The following is a 20205-nucleotide window of genomic DNA, read 5'->3' on the forward strand; positions in this document are numbered from 1 at the left end:
TTTCATCCTCCATATCCATCTGCAGCGTGGAAGGCTTAAACTAAAATATCAGCCATATGTTCAATATTCTGCAGACTGTGTGGATGCATTGTTATTATGATGTGGGGGGTTTTCTCGCCAAAGAGAAGAAACTCTATGTTTGGCATCCTGATGAGAAAAGATCCTGTTGTAATAGTTTCCCTCCATATTTCTCCTCTGGAGAGGAAACGCTCTGCAGGAACTAATCTTTCTGTCCGCCCCTCAGTAGATTAGTCACGGTTCACAACACTAATCAATAACTTCCACGAGGCTCAGGTGATTGATGTCGGCTTTGTGCTGCTGCTACCTTAAAGTTGGGCCAAATACTACTCGCTGCTAAACACAGGGAGGTGTTTTACCCATTTTACCTGCACTGAAGGAATTTTAAAAAGCATCTATGGTTTTCCTCTTTTCCTAGCTCAGTGTAAGGATGCAAAGAGCTTAAACTTCCTGCCGTCTTTGGTCGGCAGTAAAGAAACTGGAAGGAGAGACTACATCAAAAGGATGTTTAGGATCATAGACAGTAGCTGCAGTGCTGTCGTCCAGTTTTGAAGCCTTAGAATAGCATTTTCAACATCTTTCAAACTCAGTGTGATGAGCGAGGGACAGACTGCATGCTCAATGGCTAATGACTTTTCAGTCACAAGTCTTTACCCAATGAAACGAGTGACTGAGCCCATAATATCATCAGGAAAGTGTTTAGAGAGGTCCTGTACACTTCAAGAGGACCAGAAATCCTTTTGTTTTCACAGGTTTCGCCCCCTGGTGGCTATTAAATAGAATACAGGTTAGAGGCACTTGTGTGTCGTCTTCATTTTTCAGAGCCAGAAGCTACGTGCATCTGTTTTAACTGTCGACGTTTAGCGTGTATTGGAAATCCTGTTTACAGCCTCATATAAAGGCAACTGTCTAAGAACTGAGCTTGAACTAATAAAAACCACAGTGCTGATGAAATACAATATAACACAAACAAAACACAAACATAGCAACATCAAAGCAGTTTTATCAATTTACTATAAAAAATACAGTATTTCTATAATATAAAACACATAAAATGTTCAGTTTCTTTCAATTCTTTACTTGAATCATGTGAGGGGAGGAAATGAAAAAGTCATGTAAAACTTTACCTTCATCCTGTGAATATTTCACAGTTACAGGACCTCAAGGTCGAGGGCAGGTTGAAGTATGGCCCTTTGTTCCAGCACATATCTACAGAAGATTTCAGGGATGAAAAACAAATTTAAGCTCTGTTAAAAAACCACAACCATCAGTTTAATGTCGGCTGCGTAGAGGAACAGAAACAGCCATGAATATCTGAATACCTGAATATCTGTTCCTGATACGTCACAGCAGAAAACTACATTTTGGTTAAACTGTAAAGGGATCGTATCACATGATGGAGAGATGGCTGCTCGAATTATATCATATAAAAGGAGTTGCTTTTACCTACTGTTTGACATCCAGGCTCATCATTTAGCCGTGATTCCTTCTGGGTCAATTCATCTTTTATTAGATTATGTTGAATGTCCATATAATTATAATTTAATACTATACTGTTATTTACATTTTGATTATTTATTAAACACAAATTTAAAAGGGAAAAAAATATATCCTTCTTTGGTCATTCAGTACCCTTCGGTCATGATTTGTAAGAAGATTTTTTATTATTAAAGTAACTGTTTATATAACGCATTACTGCAGGGATGAAGCATGCTGATTAATACTGTTGTATGCCCCATAAAACTTAGTCACAGTCATTGTGGTCTACATAAATGAGACAGCAAATAAACTAAAATCTGAACAAGTTGCTCAAGGAAAAAACTTTAACAAGTACCATAAAGGCAAAAAGCTGTCCACAGCCTGAATATACAGATACAGCAACAAAATATCTCCTGAAATTTAGGATTTCTTCTGTGGACACCCACAATTAGACGTTCCGCTCACAGTAAAACAAAGCTGCCTCTCGACACGTGAAATGTCCTTACATCTGCTTATAGCTGAAGTGCAGTGTGCTGTAAACCGTTCATTAAACGCTTCTATCGTCTTGAAAGGTGCTAAACATTTATAGTACAGGTCGACGAGAAGCTGGGATTCATCTGTGATGGCGCTGCGCTCGCTGAATGCTGATCCCTGAGCGCCCTCTGCTGATCGTTACAGGCCTTGCAGCACGTGTTAACCAGCAGATCCACGATCATGCATTCAGAGCTGAAACAAAATAAAACACCATCAGCTGTTCTTCTCATCGTGTTGCTATGTGTTTTTTCCAGGTGATGACCTGATGCGCTGTGTGGACCTCTACAACCAAACCCAGTCCAAGTGGTTTGAAGAAATGGTGACAACCAGCATGGTAAACAGCTGTGTGTGATTCACGAGCCAAAAAGACCGAAACAAAATATGATGCATGTCTTCTCTTCTAGGTCTGAGCTGTGACACTTTATACTGTGTAATGTATACTGTACAGGAAAATCACAAATAAGTACAATTAGGTTCTGTAATTAGACTTTAAACATTTACACCAATGAACTAAAGGTGTTATGGTTTTTAACAGTGGACACTTAATAGCATTGTGTGCAGGTATTTGTCTAAAAAATATTATTTATCTGGTTTTAAATCATATTTATAACCTCTGAAAGATATAATATTTCCTAAATACTGTTGATATTATATTCAAATGTAAAAGTTAAGCTTGTGTTGAAAGAACCTCGGCCGTTTTATATATGAGGTCAGAGAAAAGAGCAAAAGCTGGATTTTTATTTCAACATATTCAGTGGTGGGATCTCTGCTCATTAATGAAGGACTGATAATCTGCGTGATGTCAGTAGTACAGCGGTTATCGGCTGTCTGTCTTACTAAGTAGGACATTTGTCTTCCCTTTTCCGTGTAGGAGCTGGAGAAACTGGAGGTGGAGCGGATCGAGTGGATTCAGCAGCATTTACGACAGTATACGACCCTACGGCATGAAACAGACATGTTCAACCAGAGTGTGAGTTTGTGGCAGTTTTAGCACTTTTTTGTGGTATTATTTTGGCTTCTGTTGTCATTTTGTGTCCTGTTTTTGTTCTTTTTTTGTAATGGTTTTGTCTTTTGGGGCGACCGTGGCTCAGGGGGTTGGGAATCGCATCTGTAACTGGAAGGTCGCCGGTTCAATCCCTGGGCTCTCTGTCCTGGTCGTTGTGTCCCTGGGCAAGACACTTTACCCTACTTGCCTACTGGTGTTGGCCAGAGGGGCCGATGGCGCGATATGGCAGCCTCGCCTCTGTCAGTCTGCCCCAGGGCAGCTGTGGCTACAACTGTAGCTTGCCTCCACCAGTGTATGAATGTGAGAGTGAATGAATAGTGGCATTGTAAAGCGCTTTGGGTGCCTTGAAAAGCGTAAATAAATCCAATCCATTATTATTATTATTAATAGTTTCTGCTTCTGTCTTTGCAGGTTTCTAGTCTTTGTGTAATCTGCAGAGCCTTTTTCTCACCTTATTTTTTACTTAATCACTTCAGTTTCTCGCTCAGTTTTCCTGGTAACTGTAATTCTGTGTTTCCTGCTGTTTTTTGATCACAAGAACTCTAAATCCGTCTCCAAAGCCACTGATGTTGTGTACTCATTTCATATTCACAGATGAAAACAGAAATCTCACCCTTAAGATTGTAGATGGCTTGTAAATGATGGATGTACCCACACACTTCGGAGCCAGAAGCTAGCGTCCCTAATTTATTCCACAGTAACACTGCAGTTCCCTTTTTTCCAGATCCAAGCAGAGACTGTCGGCGAGAGCCTTCAGTGTCAGACTTTGGAAAAACATCTTTTCAATCCCTGCTTTTTAGCTACATTCTATTAATTTGTAGTTCCGCATTATCCTTAAAACAGTTGGTTTTAATACTGAATGGAGTTGATTTGCTTCTTATAGACTCACATCACTGTATATCATAACTTTTTTTGTATTTAGAGTCAGAGTGAAAATATTGGCTAGTTAATCCACCTAAAACAGGTCACACATTGCAGTTTTCTTTGGGCCACATTCAGGCTTAGTCTGATGGAAGTATTTGGGGTAACCCATGCCACACCTCTCGCCTACACCAAGCCAGTGCCTTAACGAGGGTGTAAGTATCAAAAGTAGTACTAATATGATATATAAATAATTTCTGTGGCAAAAATAGGGGGGAAAATCCAAAGTTCAGCATCTCAAAGGGACGTGTTCCTTTTTTTTTGTCATATATGATAAATTATAAAATGTGAAGAGGCCGCCTGGCAACGTACATTTTCTGAACCAAATGATTGAGGTGTGGGGAAAAAATCGATACAGCATAGCATCGCGATGTGTGTGTGGTGATATGGGAACAGTATGAACCAGAGGGCTCATCTCATGCACCGCTGTCCTATAATAACGTTAGCAAAGCAAACTTAAATCAGCTCAACGAGAAACCAACACTGAACACCATGACAATGCTACGTCCTAGTTTAGTTTTGGTGAGTAAATGGTTTCCCGGAGCTTGAGGGTGTTGCACACTCACAGCATCTTTAGATCACCAGGCACAGGTCTCCTGATACAAGGCTCAGTCTAACTTGGACTGACTGCAGTCACACTCAGAGATTGTTGTAGCTTTGCAAATAATTGAGTTTAGTGTATAAATGCAGACAGATAACCAACATGTTACCATCAGTGAATCAGTCTTTGCCACCAGCTGGTTTTATTCTGGTTACATTCCTATAGACCAGGAAGTTTGCTGAGCTCACATTTAGTAGTTAAATGTGGATTTCTGTCTATGTCAACATCATAGTTAATTGCTGTGTTATCAGTAACAGATTACATGTAATTGCCGACTTGACCCCATTCAGTAGCAGTCTGATGTCAGACGGTGACAGCGTTGGTATGCTTGACAATTTCATTTTGCAGAAAATAAGTAACTGAAGTGACACCTTTTTATTGGCTAAAACAGATATTAACAAAGTTTAACTTTGAGTCACGATAAATGTAATTGCCATACTGAGCATATCGCAGAATATTATAAAAATCGCAATAAGAAGTTTTGTAATAACATCATATCGTGGACCGTCTGGTGATTCTCACCTTTACTGAACAACAGACTGAATAATCAGCTAATCGGTGCATTACGGGTCCGAGTAAACCATCAGCAGTGGTGTCACTGCTGTGATGCGACTTCGTGCTTCGTGCTTCTTGAGCTGGCGAGCGTAGGTGCTGTGACAGAGCGAGCCCTGGGCGATCCCGCGTCAGCCTTTGATGCAGCGCGCCGGCTGAGCTCTCTCAGATCCTCAGAGAAACCCGCCCAGACGTTCTGCTCATTTAGGGCCAAAGGCCTTTGAATGTGACGAGACGTTTTCTGTCAGCGCTGTAGGAAGCTTCCAGAACGAGGGCGCCTCTCTGCGTGAAAGCTGACAACATGAATACCGCAGAGGTGACAGACGCACCAGAGATGAAACCAATACAATCATCTGCAAGCAAAATATAGGACAGTTCAAGTCACACAGCTTTTACGTTTGGATTGCTCACTTTTTGTTTTCGTCTGCATAGAGGAAGATTTTAAATGTGCAGCAACACTGAAGCTCAATGAACCCGACTAATGAATACAGATGGGAGTTGCAGCCGTAGGCCACGGTAATCTCATGATCTGGTTTAGCCTCTGTTAGCACACAGACTTTATGGAAGACTCACAGTATTCTGAGTTAAAATCTCTGGTTCACATCATTAGTTCTTCTTCTTTTTCTTATCCTCCATATTCATCATCCTTTGTCCTGGTCACTCCCAGTTTAGATCTTAATATCTTCAGCTCCACCTCCTGTCTTTTTGCCAGTGCCATCATCTCTAATCCATACACCATAGCCGTTCCACCTTCGCTTTCACTCTTGCTGCTATCCTTCTGTCACAACTCACCCCTAACACTCACCTCCACCTGCTTCACCCTGCCTGCACTCTCCTCTTCACCTCTGTTGCTTTGGATGGTTGATCCAAGTTAGTTAAGGTTGCTTTTACTACCTCTGCTCCTTGGATGTTCACCTTTCCACCTGTCTCCCTCTCATTCAGACATCCTTTAATCACACATATGAACAAAACAAAACTACGCCCGTTTCGAGGTTAGCCAGGCGGCTAATGCTATCTACCGCCTGACTACTGAGGACAGTGACGTCATCAGCGAGAGACCGGTGACCAGCATCGCGGAGCATGACGTCCGAGCGGCACTGAGGAGAGTGAACACAAGGAAAGCGGCGGGGCCAGACGGTATCACCGGCCGTCTGCTGCGCTGCTGTGCTGACCAGCTAGCAGGTGTGTTCACTTACATCTTCAACGAGTCCCTGGCGAAGTCTGTGGTCCCCACATGCTTCAAAAGATCCACCATCATCCCTGTGCCCAAGAACAGCAAACCCTCATCCCTGAACGATTACCGGCCAGTTGCACTGACCTCGGTAGTAATGAAGGTGTTTGAGAGGCTGCTGAAGAACATCATCTCCTCCTCCATCCCAGACACCACAGATCCGCTGCAGTTCGCCTACAGATCCAACAGATCCACAGAGGATGCCATCGCCCACGTCCTACACACCACTCTCAGCCACGTGGACAAGAAACAGGGTAACTATGTGCGAATGCTGTTTGTTGATTACAGTTCAGCGTTTAACACAATAGTGCCCTGCAGACTGTTCACAAAGCTGAGGGATCTGGGACTTAACAGCCGTCTGTGTGCATGGGTGTTGGACTTCCTCACTGGCAGAACTCAGGTGGTGAGGGTGGGCAGGTGCTTCTCCAACAGCATCACCATCAACACAGGAGCACCTCAGGGATGTGTCCTCTCGCCACTGCTCTACTCCCTCTACACTTCAGACTGTGTGGCCACCCATGGCTCCAACACCATTGTGAAGTTTGCTGACGACACAGTGGTGTTGGGTGCCATCTCCAACAACGATGAGGCGGCCTACATGGATGAAGTGAAGAATCTGGCATCGTGGTGCTGGAGGACAACCACCTCCAGCTGAACGTCAGCAAGACCAAGGAGCTGGTGGTGGACTTCAGAAGGGGTCAGCACAGAGACTACAAGCCCATTATCATCAATGGAGCTCCAGTGGAGAGGGTGCAGTCCTTCAAGTATCTTGGTGTCCACATCTCCTCAGACCTGACATGGGCTGCCCACATTCAGGTCCAGACCAAAAAGGCTAGGCAGCGCCTGTATCACCTACGACAACTGAGGAAGTTCAGGGTCTCTCCAAAGATCCTCAGGATTTTCTATAGAGGCGCTGTGGAGAGCATCCTCACACAGAACATGACATCGTGGTTCGGGAACAGCTGTGTGAAGGACCAAAAAGCTCTCCAGAGAGTGATCCGTACAGCAGAACGCTGCTGCAGGATTGCTCTCCCCCCGCTTCAGGACACCTACACCAGGAGATGCCGGACTAGATATATATATATATATATATATATATATATATATATATATATATATATATATATATATATATATATATATAATGTTCTTCCTCTACACCCCCCCCCCCCCAATTTTTGCACATGTCGAGGAGCGTGTCAGGCTACATTTCACTGTGTGTTATACTTGTATAACTATGCATGTGACAAATAATAAAGAACCTTGAACCTTGAACTCCCGACCATGGTCTCGGCCTCATGTTGCATTTCCGTTGGCTTGATTGAGGCTTACATTCTTTGCTTTGTGCAGCCGAGTGTGAAGTCCGAGGATATGAATCCCATCTGGAAAAAGGTGGATTCCCCTCTTGGACTTGTTCTTGCATTTTTGAGTTGCTCCAAATGTCCAAAATCTCATCTATGTACAGCATGATTTGCTTCTAGAATCATTTTTGGGATCACAGTTTGAATAAACTGCACTGGTTAACGTCTCTGAGAATAAGAGCTCCTTATAAAGAGAATTAGAGAAACAGGAAAAGAAGCACTGTTCTCCTGAATGTTTAAATTGTTTTCTGATCATTTGCAAGAGAAAACCTAAAAAGGTGCATGTTGGGTAAAGTTAAAAGCCTCATGTCACCAGGTGGGACAGGTAGCTGCTCAAAATAAGGTCTCCTTTTTGACATCCAGGCCACACAGACTCAAAAATGTGCTAATATTTGTGACACTGGGTGATGAGCTTCCTGATTTTCAGTCCTGAACATTTCATGTGGATATCTCCTGTACTTGTGGGGTTATGAGGGCTCAAAAACGCTGCATTTCGACCTCCTCCACTGCAGTTTGGGGGCCTGAAAAAAATCAGCTGATTGTGAAGAAGTCATTTGGGTCAAAGTCATTGATTTTGCAAGTAATGAAACATGTTGTTATATAAAAACTGTCACTAAAGTTTGTGGTTTAGTTTGTCACCAAACTCTTTTGGGATTTTTGGGCAGATTATCCAATCAACTGACCGCTCAGCACCTCCTGAGCACCTGACCTTTAGGTGTTTAACTCTGAATGAAGACTGAAGTTTTAAGGGGTCACATTACTGTTAATATCTTTTCAGATGGTTGAGCCCGTCGACCAGCTGCTGCAGAATGTGGATCCCGCCAAAGACAGAGAGCTGTGGGTGAAGGAGAACAAAACCGGCGATGTTCGGCCTGTGGATATGGACATATAGCTCGTCCCGGCCTGACCTGGGATCAGCTGTCCTGTCTTCAGTATTAAAACACATCCACAGAATCCAGGAACACTTGATGACACTGATTCGGGGACGGTGCATGTTCAGACCCCTGAGGTCTGCTCATCCTCTCTCTGAGTGGAACAGTGAGGAGGAAAACAGTCCAGCTAACAGTAACGGACCCAAGTACCAGCATGTTCCTTCTAAATTTAAACCCCATCATAATCCACATTAGCTTACTGAATGCCATTTAACATATTCTGCTGTTTACCTGTTGTAAAGTTGAGATTATTAAAAAAAATGTACGTATTTTGAATTGTTCAGTTTAGCGTCAGCCAACACTTTTCCAGTCTGAGTAAACCAAACAAAAAAAAAGTCTGATTATTGATATTATTTTGGATACTGAAGCATACTGAGAGCTTGGAATGATATATTTTCATAATTTGCTGGTCCATTTTGGTGGAAATGCATGTTTTGAATATATTGTTTTCACTGTACGTGGAGAGCTGCACACTCTGTGGAACCATGATGGCTGTTTCGGTGTAGTTTATGGAAGTTAAACAAGGTATTCTCTATCTTGTCCATAATTTTGGAGCTTTCTCCCACTTAAAAAAAGGAAAGTGTACAGCATAAATATCCAGAAACCTCAACTTTTCCAAGCATTTTGCAATCGGGATTTGATTACACTCAGCACAAGTCCCAAGATGGAGTCCCAAGATTTAGGCCAGGGTCTATTTTGAATCAGCGCGAAGGAGGAAAAGGTGGTCCAAATTACACTGAAACACCTTTTAGTGCCTAACGGTTATATACCTGGAATGTCCTTGATTTATTCTTCTCTGCATCGGTGTACATTTGTACATACTGGTTCGATGTTTGCACTGTTCAACGTCGTCTGTTTCACGTTTTGTCGACCCTTAAAGAGAAGATCTTTAAGGGTCGACATGCAGCGGGAAGTGCGAGGTGATAGAAATATCAGAGACTGCATGTAGACTACGTGTCCGTGTTTACATATATGTGTTTGTCTGTCGCGGTCTTTACATTTTGTTTGTTTTGGAATAATTTTTCTTTTCTATGTTCCCAGAAGGACAAAGTTAAATAATAAAGCTTTTAATCCAGCTGCCAGGCACTCAAAAAAAGTTGTGAAAAAGTAAAGAAATGCTTAGCTGCCTTATGAAAAACACTGACCGTTCGTCCCCTGCAGCACATTCAGACTTTGCTTTGACCCCCACCCCCAAAACGGCTTCATGTGTAGGTTTGAAATAGTGTATTTGTTGTAGAGGTTTTTATAAGTGTGTCTCAATGTTGTGCACTAAGTGTGACGAGTTATGTTCCAACTAAATGTTCTTGACCAGAATCCACAATGACATAACGGTTGAGTTAACTGCCCTTCTGTGGTGACTGTTTTCATTAACGTGAGTTTAATCCGATTTTCCCAATGTTTTTAAGAATGTTGGATCACAGGTGACCTCTGTCCCAACGGTGTAGTGAGGAATGCAGTGTCCAAAATAAATCTCCTCTTTGAAAATTAAATGCCACAGCGTGTCGTTATGTAACTCTGCCAGGGGGGGCTGGGGGTTTAGAAATGGGCAGTTACATCTGCAAGATGTTTCATTTAAGATCTGATTGATGTGAATAAAAAAAATTTAAACTCATAAACCTGGTGAACATGTTTTATGTTAAACCTGCAGCTCATAACACTGCTCAAGTGTTTCTTACAGATTTTCATATAATGAATCCAAATATGATTATTATGGGGTTGGTTTTTTTTACATTTTACACCTGAATTATATTATTGAACAATGGCACAATCAATATCAGCTTTAATTCACGAGGTTTTCCAGACATCTAGCATGAACTGTTTGGGAATTATAGATGTTTTTTATAAAAAGCAGCAATGTGAAAGTTATATAGCCGTCTGTGGACCGGATCAGGGAAACTCCCCTTTATATCAATGTAAATATGTAAACTACACTCTTAACCCTGACGTATCTTAGAAAGTCTATTTTCAGCAGTACATCTCGTTTTTTCTGCATAACAGAGAAATGCTGCCACAAGTCTTTGGTCATAAATTACAACAATTAAATGTGTAAAATTACAGAGAATGTTCTGGTAGCTCATTGCCGAGGCTGTCCTGTAATTACAAAAAATGATTTTTGTTTGTTAATTTACAGAAATTGTCCTTTTTTAAGTACTGTGGAGCCATTGTAAAAAAGAAAAGAAAAAAAATTATAGTAGTGACAAAACAGGAAATCTTCTGTCATTTAATTGCTTATCTGTGTTTTGTAACATGAATGACTATGAAAAATGAAAATGAATGTCTTTATCATTAAGAAAATGCTGGAATACTTATTAAAAAATACTTTATAAGCCCCAAAAGTTTCAAAACTGGAGGCCCTCTGACCTTATGTTTCACACCTCTGCTCTAACTAAACTGAACAGCTGACAAGTTTGATGAGCATATGAGATCTGTTCCCTCATTATTCTGAATTAAACTGATACAAGATCTGGAGTTGATTCCAGGTGTTGAACTTGCATTCAGTACTTGTTCACTGGAAGAATGAATATAAGGCCCAGATGGTCACACAAGTGAAGGAGGCTGCTGTCAGGCTGAAGTACCAACGACTAGAACCCATGGACACACGAACCAGTGATTATATTCGACTTAGGCTAAATTAACAAGCCCACAGATACTCGCATTTTGCAAGTTTCAAAAACAGCTTTAAACCTCAAATAATGCCAATAATTGCCAAATGATGGCAAATATGAGACCTGATCAGACTGGTACAACATACAGATTGGATTTAAACATTAAATAGTTAAGTTAAACAAGCTTACAGGTGAGTACTCAGCTATTCCATGGACACTGTGAAGTCTGTATAAAAGGCAAGGTAGAAGACCTGAGGACGGATAAAAGGACGGGGGTAAAAAAAGAAAAAAATCAAAATCAAATCAAATCAAAATTTATTTATAGCCTATAGCACATATTAAAAACAACAGTGTTGACCATAGTGCTTCACAGTCAATAAAAACATGAGACAATTAAAACAAACAATAGAAGAGGACAACAAAAAATAGGTAACAACGCAACAAGCTAAAACAGCCAACTAGACAGAATCAAAAGCCAAAGTAAAAAAATAAGTTTTAAGACGTAATTTAAAAGACTGGATAGACTCGGCGGTGCGAATATGAACGGGGAGGTTATTCCAGAGTCTGGGTGCCACGGATGCAAAGGCCCGGTCGCCTCTCGACTTCATTCGAGTCCTAGGTTGTGCTAGGAGCCTATGGTTGGATGATCTAAGTGCCCTGTTGGGATTGTATGAATGGAGTAAATCAGAAATATAACTGGGCGCTAAATTATTCAAAATATTAAAAGTGAACAAAAGAATTTTAAAATCTATACGATATTTAACAGGGAGCCAATGTAATTTGGCTAAAATTGGAGTTATGTGTTCATGAATTCTCGTACCTGTTAAAAGACGCGCAGCTGCATTTTGAATTAACTGGAGCCGGCAAAGAGAGGAGTGTTGGAGGCCCGAGTAGAGGGAGTTACAGTAGTCCAATCTGGATGTAATAAATGCGTGGATAAGCTTTTCAAGATCTTTTAAAGGAAGAAACGGCTTTGCTTTGGAAATCTGACGCAACTGGTAAAAGCTGTTTTTTACCACAGTGGACACCTGTTTCTCGAGTTTAAAAGAGCCATCCAGGAACACTCCGAGGTTTCTTACAGTGGACGAAGGATGGCTAGCGAGAGGGCCTAGGGCATCAGCTAACTGGTCTAGCGGAGTGTGACTACCAAAGACTATGATTTCGGTCTTATTCTCGTTCAATGTAAGAAAATTATGTGATAACCAAATTTTAACTTCATGCAAACAGTTGAACAGAGGTTGCAAAGAAGCAGTCACATCAGATTTCAAAGGTAAATAAATCTGGATATCATCGGCATAACAGTGAAAGGAGATGTTATGTTTTCTAAAAATTAATCCCAACGGCAACATGTACAAAGAGAAAAGAGCAGGACCGAGCACGGACCCTTGACCACCACAATAAATAGGGGCAGAAGCCGAGGAGTGTTGCCCCATAGCAACAGAGAACGACCTCTCTGAGAGATAGGATTTAAACCAAGATAAAACTGTACCTTTGAGACCAACAACATGTTCCAAAAAGGCGGCAAAAACTGGTTTGACACAATATATGAAGGCCAAGCCAACTAAATCAGGGATGACATTTTTTATTGGCTGAATCAAGCAGTGGCTACACTATTAGCTTCAAGATAAACACTAGCAAGGTTAAAACTGCAAGTGAGGCCACCAATCATGGCCTACAACAAAGATATGGGTGGAGCTGACCTGTCAGATCAGCTCATTCTGCACTACTCCACCCACAGAAACACTGCTCCCTGGTAGAGGATCATCTTGCTGCACTTCCTGGACACTGCAACAACAAATGCCTTCATTTTGCACCGTGAGATGAGCAGTGCCAAGCAGGTGCACCCCATGACACACAAAGACTTGGTGTGTCAGCTTTGTGGCATGGACAAGACCAGCCAGTGTTCCTCAGAGCAGGAGAGCTGATCACATTCCTGTGCCCGCTGTCCCAACCTTAGATCCTGGCCTAAAAGCTACCAAAGGCAGACTGAAAGGTAAACACTGTCTATATAGTCATAGCTCATCCCACTTTAGGAAATAAGAGCTAGATTCCATATTAACTGACTGCACAGCAGTCCTTTATCTATTGTGTTAAACTACAAATGAAATATGTCAATTCAATTTTATTTATATAGCAACACAACAACAGTTCCCTGATATTTCTTTATATTGTAAGGTAACGTAGAGACTCTACAATAATACAGAGAAAACAGGGAGAACTAACTATACTTTCCTTTAAATTTAGTTTGGGAGTTTCAGAGCTCTGTGTGTTGTGTTTAGAGATCACTGGGTGTCTTTGTGACAGAGTACCATAAAAGATAGGTGGCAGTCAACAACAAGGGAGATTTAAGCATTAATCACAAATTGAAATATATGCCTAAAAAGTACCTGAATCTTTCTTAATTAGCATAAAAAAGGGATTGTGTGTCACTTCAAACACAAACTGTCTTCTTGTTTATCGCTTTAAGGCTACATCCACACTAAAGCGTTTTCGTTTGAAAACACATCGTTTTCTCTCCGTTTTGGCCTCCCTTCCACACTGAGACGGCGTTTTGAAAACGCTCTCAAAAACGCATACATTTCAAAACGGAGCTGTCCCGTCGCAGTGTGGACACTTGAAAACGCAGACTTTCTAAAACGATGACGCATGTTGGTCATATGATGCAGTCATGTGACCACTTACCCAGTCATGTAATCCGATTGTTCAGTCTGACATCACTAGCCGTGTCTGGACCTAAACTCCGCTGCAGGTCCATATATCAAACGATCACTGTGGCATTACTGAGAGTTGAAGAACTGTCTAAAGTCTTTCATCTTTAATAAAATGATCAGCGTTCTGCTCTACCAGGTGTAACAATTGAGTTTAACATCCAGGCATCCATGAAAACGGAATTTATGACATTTAACGGAGTTAGAAGTTAGCAGGGAGTTAGCTCGCTAGCTTCTATCTAAATACAATATAGCCTGTCCTGACTGCGGGGTTTTGGAAACAAATTCAAACGTACAGCTCTGTTATCACTTCCAACATAAATGAAGACAGAAAGCTAAACAGCAGTGACGTTTGTAGGGTTACTGAAATTTGGCTAGCTGGTATATAATGATGTGCTACGTGACTGCGAGCGACACAGCTATGTTAGCATAATTTAAACAAGCTAACTTTTTTTTCCACTCGATAAAAGTTAACGTGAGTGTTCTCGGTGGTCAGGAACAAATGTAATCGCATGGCAGGATGCTGTAAAAGGACCAAACTTCAGCCAGGAGAACAACTGAGATAATCCATCCACAATACGAGGTTAGTCATTCATATACTGCTGCATGGGCTGGGCTGTAGTTACATCCTAAGGTTTTAAAAACTGAGCTTAAATAAATGATTAGCGGTAATAAAAGCCGAGGGAGGTCAACAGTGATCACTGACTGTTTTAGGAGCTTTTTGAGATTAAATAGAAGAAAATACAAAACATTAAACATGTTAACAACACAAAAGCCATATTAAACGCAGACTACTTTAGGCCCGGAAGTAGGATTCGTCGCGTCATCACTGAACAACCGGATACTGTTCTTTGAGGCGGTCCAATATTTTGCGTATTTGTTCTGGTCCGTCTCCCAGTCGATGTTCTCGTTTGCTTTGGAAACCTTGTACTCGTTGGTGACTCAGAGCAACAACTCCACCTCATTATCAGTCCACTTGAAAAATTCGTTGCTTTGTCTTGCCATTTCGCTGCCACGATTCAAAGAGCCGGAATGTAAATAAACGGCAGAGGGAAATGACGCAGGTCGAGTCATCTTGCGTTTCACGCATGCACAGAACTGCAACGTCAGCATTTTCGGTCGTTTTAATGTGGACTCTTTGAAAATGACTAGTGTGGACGCGGAGCGTTTTCAGACGAAAACGCTGTTTTCACATCTATCCGGGCTAGTGTGGACGTAGCCTAAGCTTAACAAAGAAAAGTTAAACTAAAAGTAAAATATACTAATGGATTCAAGTTGGACCGCGGGAAGCAAATGATCTATGCGGGGGAGCATGTTGGAGCAGTGTATCGTTCTCTGTGCCAAGCCCACATTATCCTAACTGTGAGTTGGCTGTGTGTCTCAACTGACCTTCAGCTCCTAATAGGATTGGCTGATACAGAAGGATTGTTAACCTGAGCCTAATTCCCTTCATAAGGAGCTCTCATCCAGATTTTCTTGCTTTCAATCTAATGAATGAATCCAAGTGTGAAAAAAACACGCTGGAGAGCTGCCAGATGTATTAGAGAGTAAATTGGCTGTCAATAAAAGGCTGGCATGCAACCACTGAGTGTCAGGACGGCTCATAACACTGCAGAGTCAGGAAACGGAGTCTTTAGGTATACATGTTAGAGGAGGTGACTATCACCAGGCTGGATATTCCTGTCATCAAAAGTGATCTCTTTTCCCCAAGTGCTTGTTAACAGAGCAAGGGATTTCTCCATTTTTAATCATACTTGTTTTCCTTGGAACGAATAAATGATTTCTATTTGGAAACAACCATCGAATTATTCCAGAAAAAATAAAAAACCTTAAAGGGCAATAATATTAGCGCCCTGACAAACTGACCTTTTTATTGCTGTGCTTGTAAAACAGGCTAAAACTATGTGTTATCTTCCAATTTACACAGTATAAAAACTTCAGCAAGGGTTTGAGCTGTCACTTGAGAAAATATCATTCTAAAAACAAAAGAAATCAGTTTAGACGAAGCAGGAGATGAAGATCTAAAGTTATCACAGCATTTCAAGAACTGGAGTGAGAAGTATTAAGATATTTAAAAAGAGCCATACAGTACAGAACAAGTCTGGTGGAGGTAGGAAGTGAACAAAACTAGTGAGAGATGTGTCTACTAACCCCAGGACAACTGCCAAGACGATAGTGAAGGAGTTAGCCAAGTAGGGATGTGTATTCACAGAAAAGACAATCACTAGAAGCCTGCAGAGAAATGCACTCTGAGACTGTGGACCAAGAAAAACTCTGCAGAAGAGGCACATTCAAGCCAGACTGAGGCATGCCGAGGACAACCCGAGGAAAGATTGAATGAAACTATACCCCGTTCTCAGAGTGACGCTGATTATGTCACAAAGCCCTGACTTGAATCCCACTGAAAATCTGTGGGGTGAACTGAAGTCCAAAGTTCATGACAGAAGACCATCAGATCAACCGACTAAAACAACAGACTGCAGAAAAGGAAAAACGATACACAGTGACTGTTATCATCGGGGGTAGTTAATGTGAAATAATATTGTTTCTGTATACAAAGTAAAGAAATATAAGCATCCAAAATAACAGTAGGATGTTTGGGAAAGCTTTTGCAAATTCCTTCCCTCTCCAAATTACCTTTAAAAATAGGAATTTTCACAAGGGAGCAAATAATTCTGTCCTCATTTGTATTTTCCACCTGTTTAATATAAAAATCAGTGGTGTGTCTAGTGGCTGTTTAATAAATAGTCCAGATAATATAAATGTAATTAAAAACGTTTAAGAATTAAAATACAGAAACCAAACTAAGTTTCATTGGAAACCAAACCAGAGTAAATATATGTGTAAAGATAATCCAAAATAAAGTTGTATATAAACTACAGTTGGTTGAGATGAGTCACTCTGTGAAACAGTGCAAACACTACAAATATATCAGTTAAAACAAATTCCAAGTGGAAAGGAAGTGTGTTCAAAATGCATGTTTCAGACACACTGCTTTTTAAAAGAGTCGAGGACATGGCTGAAGTGTCCTTGGTGGATATTACCATGTTATACAACGACACTTTAAAAGCACAACACATAACACACATACACCTTTACAGACAGGTTTTCATTTTCATGTACACAAAAGAGAACATTTAAACAAATAATGAGTTAACGTGTTCACTGCCACAACTACACAAAAAACGTACAAAACATATTTGAACAAAATTGAACAAACTAAAATAACCAACAAACTTGTGCGCTGTCCATTGTAAATTGTGTGATTTAAAGATTTAACTGCATGAAATCAGCTCGTTTACACAAAGTACAACATCTAAACCAAGGAGGCTAAACAAAACGGACACGCCAAAAACGTCCAATCCAGCCTATGGATACCTTTGTAAAGTGTGAATATGGATCCACAAAGGAGTTATTAATAAAATTTATTGCAACACAAGTAAAAATGTGAAGAAATTGATTCTGGTCAATTAAACGTGAACACTGTTTTGACTCCCAACATTCACGTTGCCATCCCTGTTCTAGCCTGAGCGGTTACACTGTTTAAAATTCATCCATTGCACAGTTGTTCAGCTTCTATTTTATTTTATTTTATCAAATGTGCCTAATCACCCTATTTAATTACTACTTGCAATGACAAAAAATGAAACACTGTTTAACTAGTTTACCAGAAAGAACATGAACATGATTAATTACAATAAAAAATGAGAAATGTGGTTAAAGCGGTTAAAATATAGCCACAGAAATCAGTCTTAAAACCATGTGAGGTTTTTTTCTGCTCTGTTTTTAGCCTGTACTCTACTGCTTCTTCTCTTTCAGCTTGTCTTTGATTTTCTGAGGTTCATCATATTGTATCAAGCGTAGGATATCCTTGTTGTCCATCACGCCCTGAATGAACTCTCCCTCTGAGATTTTATCTGCAAAGAACCAAAAAAAGAAGCGTCAACAAAATGCTTGTGCCTTGTAAAGGTGCAGCAGATAACGAGATGAGAGTTAATAAAGTGTGGTTTACCGTTCTCCTTCTTTCCGAAAAATGTCCAGATTTTTTCAGCCCTTTTCTCCGGCGTGTTTTCATCCTCAGGGAGCTTCTTCTGTGCGTCAGCAGGAATCATGTTGAATATTGACTGCAGGAGAGTAAACGCATTTTATAGGTTTAACCAATGATTCATGATGAATTTAATCAAATATTCGTCAGAATATTACATTTTCTTTGAGTAATTGTAAGTGGAATAATTTAGAGGAGGCTGTGGCTTAAAATTGAAATCATCAAAGGTCCATTTACACATTCACAGAAGTGATCGTGATTATTCAATAGATGAATGTAACGCGAATTCAGTTTAGTCATGTAATTTTAGTGTATTCAGAACAGATAAAATTAGTATGAAGTATAGGTACCCGAACAATCTCTTGGATTTCATTTTTGCTGATGGTTCCATTTCCATCCACATCATAGAGGCCAAAAGCCCACTCCAGCTTCTGCAGAGTCTTTCCCCCGGAGGTGAGGTGCAGAGCGACGATGTACTCCTTAAAGTCCAAAGTTCCGTCTGCATTAGTGTCGAAACTCCTGAAAACGTGCCGCGCATACGCCGTGGGGTCCGCGTCTGGGAAGAAGCTGGCATAGATGCCCTCGAACTGCTGCTTGCTGATCCTCCCACTGGGACACTCCTTGAGGAAGGACTGATACCAGGTGCACAGTTCGGCCTCTGTGTATTTGGTGTTGGACTTCAGCTCTTCCAGGAGCTCCTTTGACAAAGCGCTGCTCTTAGTATTCCCCATCCTGATCAAGAAAGGTTAAATTCTTGTATCTCCTGCGATTGGCCGTTAAACTTCTGTGGAGTTTGTGCGCTCTGTCTTGTGTTCGCTCTGTCGAGCCCCTCAAGGTGCCAAATGGGATTATGATCATCACTGCCTAAATCCAGACAGCTGTCTTGAAGATTAAGGGGGATAACTGCGTCACACTGCTATGACACCTTTATATTGAAGACAGAGTTAAATACAGGAGGCAAGCGCAGCGGATTAAAGGCGGCAGGTGGCCGTTACTTAGAAGCTCAACATCTGGGAGGATATTTGCCTTTTTAAGCAGAATTTGTGTAAATACACTCTAATATTTAGTTACAGGGTTGAAGTATAATAATACTGACTTTGGGGCCAAAGAAAGACGAGCATAGACTGGTGCCATCTTTTATCATTGCCACTAGGGAGGAATTTGCTTACACTAAACCAGACAGTGTTAAACAAATGTATTAGACCACCACCCAATGTAAGGTTTATTCTACAGCTGTCCTAAATTAACAGTTTTGGTAATTTCCAAAATCATCTTTATGTTAATACATCCATCCATTCTCTTCTGCTTATCCAACTGAGGGTCAAGGGGAGGCTGGAGCCTATCCCAGCTGTCTTAGGGCGATAGGCAGAGTGCACCCTGGACAGGTTGCCAGTCTGTCGCAGGGCTAACAAAGAGACAGACAACCATTCACACTTATGGGCAACTTAGAATCGTCTGTTAACCTAACCACACTAACTGCATGTCTCTGGACCATGGGAGGAAACCGGAGTACCTGGAGAGAAGCCATGCAAACATGGGTAGAACATGCAAACGCCACACAGAAAACCCTGGACTACAGGATCTTCTTGCTGGTAACCGTGCTAATCATTGTTTCTGCAATGTTAGCCCAAAAAGTTGATTCTGTTCATCTGGAACTTTTTCAGTAGGAGAAATGTTTAGTTATTCATCCAAGTGATTTGTTCAGTCTCAGCTGACTGCCAACCTTATAAACAGTACCTTTGCACAATGACTGAAATTAACCCAGTGAGCTAATAACGGGCTGTGAGTCAGTTCATTGATGATACATCTCAGGACCACAATTCATGGATCACATTAACTCGGGGGACCAAAACATCTAATTCAACGGGGAGGATATGAAAAGTGGCAGACATCGAGGAAACCAAAAAACTCTGGCTAAGCGGAGGCCAGGACTCCGCAGTCTATTTACACCTACAAGCCAGTGGACACTCTTTCAATGATGAGGATGACCATTTACCTGAGAAGAAAAAGACCATCTCTGAATCGAGGAGGGGGCCTAAGGGTAACCACTTTAACCATCTTACAATGCTGTGATTGCAGCCATTCCCCAGCTCTCTGTGAATGGTACTCATGGTCTTTGATCAGTGGTTGTTGATCAGTGGTCATGATATTTTCCATATTTATGATCAAGGAACTGATCTCACAGCCCATTGGTTATTCAGTGTGCTAAGT

The 20205-nt window shown here is 41.1% G+C and overlaps 2 protein-coding genes across 3 annotated transcripts in view; one reads left to right on the forward strand and one right to left on the reverse strand.

The window, feature by feature from the left end:
• The window catches only part of LOC308410654 (growth arrest-specific protein 7-like), a 56677-nt gene extending 46341 nt beyond the window's left edge, over positions 1–10336 (forward strand). For both annotated transcript variants that reach the window (XM_080904162.1, XM_080904163.1), the window contains exons 12-14: positions 2286–2365; positions 2903–3001; positions 8482–10336. In XM_080904162.1, coding sequence (XP_080760288.1) covers positions 2286–2365; positions 2903–3001; positions 8482–8595 — 293 coding nt within the window. In that variant the 3' untranslated portion in view covers positions 8596–10336. The remainder of the gene's footprint in view (positions 1–2285; positions 2366–2902; positions 3002–8481) is intronic.
• Positions 10337–15912: 5576 nt separating this feature from the next.
• On the reverse strand, positions 15913–18859 carry rcvrna (recoverin a). Its single transcript, XM_080906061.1, has 3 exons — positions 18345–18859; positions 17962–18073; positions 15913–17866 (listed from the first exon to the last, which is right to left on the reverse strand). Exons 1-3 carry the CDS (start codon positions 18723–18725, stop codon positions 17748–17750), a joined length of 612 nt encoding a protein of 203 aa, XP_080762187.1. The 5' UTR covers positions 18726–18859; the 3' UTR covers positions 15913–17747.
• Between the last annotated feature and the right edge of the window lie 1346 nt (positions 18860–20205).

The sequence above is a fragment of the Rhamphochromis sp. 'chilingali' genome (genome assembly GCF_963969265.1).
Source record: "Rhamphochromis sp. 'chilingali' genome assembly, chromosome: 15".
Lineage (NCBI taxonomy): Eukaryota > Metazoa > Chordata > Actinopteri > Cichliformes > Cichlidae > Rhamphochromis > Rhamphochromis sp. 'chilingali'.